General features: G+C 39.9%; 1 protein-coding gene across 1 annotated transcript; it reads right to left on the minus strand.

The window, feature by feature from the left end:
- Positions 1–469: 469 nt before the first annotated feature.
- On the minus strand, positions 470–1,946 carry LOC111662455 (selenide, water dikinase 1-like). Its single transcript, XM_023416318.2, has 4 exons — positions 1,872–1,946; positions 1,652–1,742; positions 1,466–1,565; positions 470–729 (listed from the first exon to the last, which is right to left on the minus strand). Exons 1-4 carry the CDS (start codon positions 1,916–1,918, stop codon positions 485–487), a joined length of 483 nt encoding a protein of 160 aa, XP_023272086.2. The 5' UTR covers positions 1,919–1,946; the 3' UTR covers positions 470–484.
- Positions 1,947–1,952: the final 6 nt, after the last annotated feature.

Here is a 1,952-nt window from a genome sequence, read left to right on the forward strand (position 1 = left end):
AGCTCATTTCTGGTTTTCCTCGCATTTTTCCATATATCATAGTTCTTTTTTTTTTTTGCTTCCTTGCTTCAAATATTTCTTAATTATAATCTGTTGTTACCATGTTTTAGTTATTCACTTTATCTTGTCCTAGCTACAAAATTGTATTCACATGCCATAACAAATTATCACTGGAAACAACATTTGAAGTAAACTGGCTTCACCTCATGTGGTGCATATAAAATACAGACTCAATTTCAGATTTTGTTCATCTTCACAGTCCATACTATACAGGCAGGACTCTGAGGTTTTCTGTCCAGGGCCTTACAGCCTGCTCCTTGGCAAAAAGACCAAGTGTGACTGAATCTTTGTAGTTATGACTGCCAGACAGTGAACCAGCATTTTATTAATGTTTTCCTGTGTTGTATATTTTGTAATATTATAAAACACTTTCTGAGGCTCACTCAAAAAAACGGCATGAGGTAGAAAAGTTAGGTACATTAAATTAGAAGGAAATAACCATAAATCTACACACACCTGATGTTTCAGGACAGGTGCCGTGCATGAGACCAAACATGTTCCCACAGGCCTTGGACACTGCAGCCATCTTGGCCAGCACTGGGAGGTTGTGGATGACAAACGACACTTCACTTCGTTGTTGTCGTGCCAATGTCTGAGCGTGGCCAAGGATGCCAAAACCTGTGATGTCGGTGGCTGCGTGGGCATTGAAGGTGTGCATGAGACCAGCCGCTACAGGGGAAAACAGAGAGACTTAGAAAGGCATCTGGAGGATTCATTTTCTTGATCAGGGATATGGACTACTCTGTTTTCATGGCTGAAGATTAGTCAGTGATATGAACAAATACAGATTATTCCGTGTGTGTTAACATTCACAAAGACTGTAACTCACTGTGGGCCAAACATGCAATCTTGAAAGCAAACAAACAACCATTATGATGACAGATATTGCAATTCAAGTATTAATCCTCAAGTTATTTATAAATTAATAATAGGCAACAATAAAAATCTGATGTAATAAGGGCAACAAAAACAATTACTAGAAACCTATTGTGTACCCACACTTCCAACCTTGAAGAAATATTTTTTGGCTTCTGTGTGACCAGGTCCCAGTTTATATGAGATGACAATCGTGTGTTGCAAGCATGAAACTATAGTATGCAACTACTATCTCCCATGAATTCTTTTGTATTTGAAAGTAGATTAGTAGTTAATGGTTTAAGTTAAAATTGACATTATTAGCAGAGAAGAGACTGAGCAGCAAAGGGTGCAATACAGCCGAGCTGCAGCAGAGGTTGCTGCTGTTCAAAAACTCAATGCTTCTCTGGCAAACAGCTGCCGTAGTTATGCTCAACTTAGCATGGTAATTTAATTGAAAAATAATGACAAGAACCAAAAGTTCAACAACACTGTGCAAGGCAGTTATGACTCTGAATCAATTATGGGGACACATTCATAGTGGTATTACCTGTCCTGTTGAGCCGAGCCATGTTCATCATGGCTTCATGGTAGGCCAGCTCTACATCTTCCTGGGTTACCACCAGCTTGATCTTGTTCCACTTCTCAGGCTGAGATATTGAAAAAAATTAGTAGTCATCCTTAAAAAACAATAACTCTCCAGACATAATTATTCATGAGTGAGCAGCAGACTTACAATATCTAGCCACTGGTGTACTGCAACGGCCACTTGCGTTCCAAGTGGCTTGGTCAACACCAACACATCTCCTGGCACTGCATTGTCTGGCCTAAGAAATGTCCAACATGGCATCATCATGATAAGTTTCATTTCAACAAATCTAAACATTATTCTTAAGCAGCAGTGAGTAGCTCAAACAGCAGAAGTAAGGAAATGTGTAACAGAGACTCATTCCTACATGATAAATTCGTTAGGCTGGCAGACTGTTGTAGCAACTCCTCCCATCACCACCCAGGGGTTGAGCACCGTCTGTCCTCCT

The sequence above is a fragment of the Seriola lalandi genome, unplaced genomic scaffold (genome assembly GCF_002814215.2).
Source record: "Seriola lalandi dorsalis isolate HSWRI2012SDOR001 ecotype SW California unplaced genomic scaffold, Sedor1 jcf7180002000554, whole genome shotgun sequence".
In the NCBI taxonomy this organism is placed as follows: domain Eukaryota; kingdom Metazoa; phylum Chordata; class Actinopteri; order Carangiformes; family Carangidae; genus Seriola; species Seriola lalandi.

Excerpts from the sequence above, each read along its gene's own strand:
- LOC111662455 (XM_023416318.2), bottom strand. The coding sequence starts at position 1,918 with ATGGGAGGAGTTGCTACAACAGTCTGCCAGCCTAACGAATTTATCAT. Across the intron at positions 1,743-1,871 it reads CAGCCTAACGAATTTATCAT|GCCAGACAATGCAGTGCCAG; the intron begins GTAGGAATGAGT and ends GACATTTCTTAG. Across the intron at positions 1,566-1,651 it reads TACACCAGTGGCTAGATATT|CCTGAGAAGTGGAACAAGAT; the intron begins GTAAGTCTGCTG and ends TCAATATCTCAG.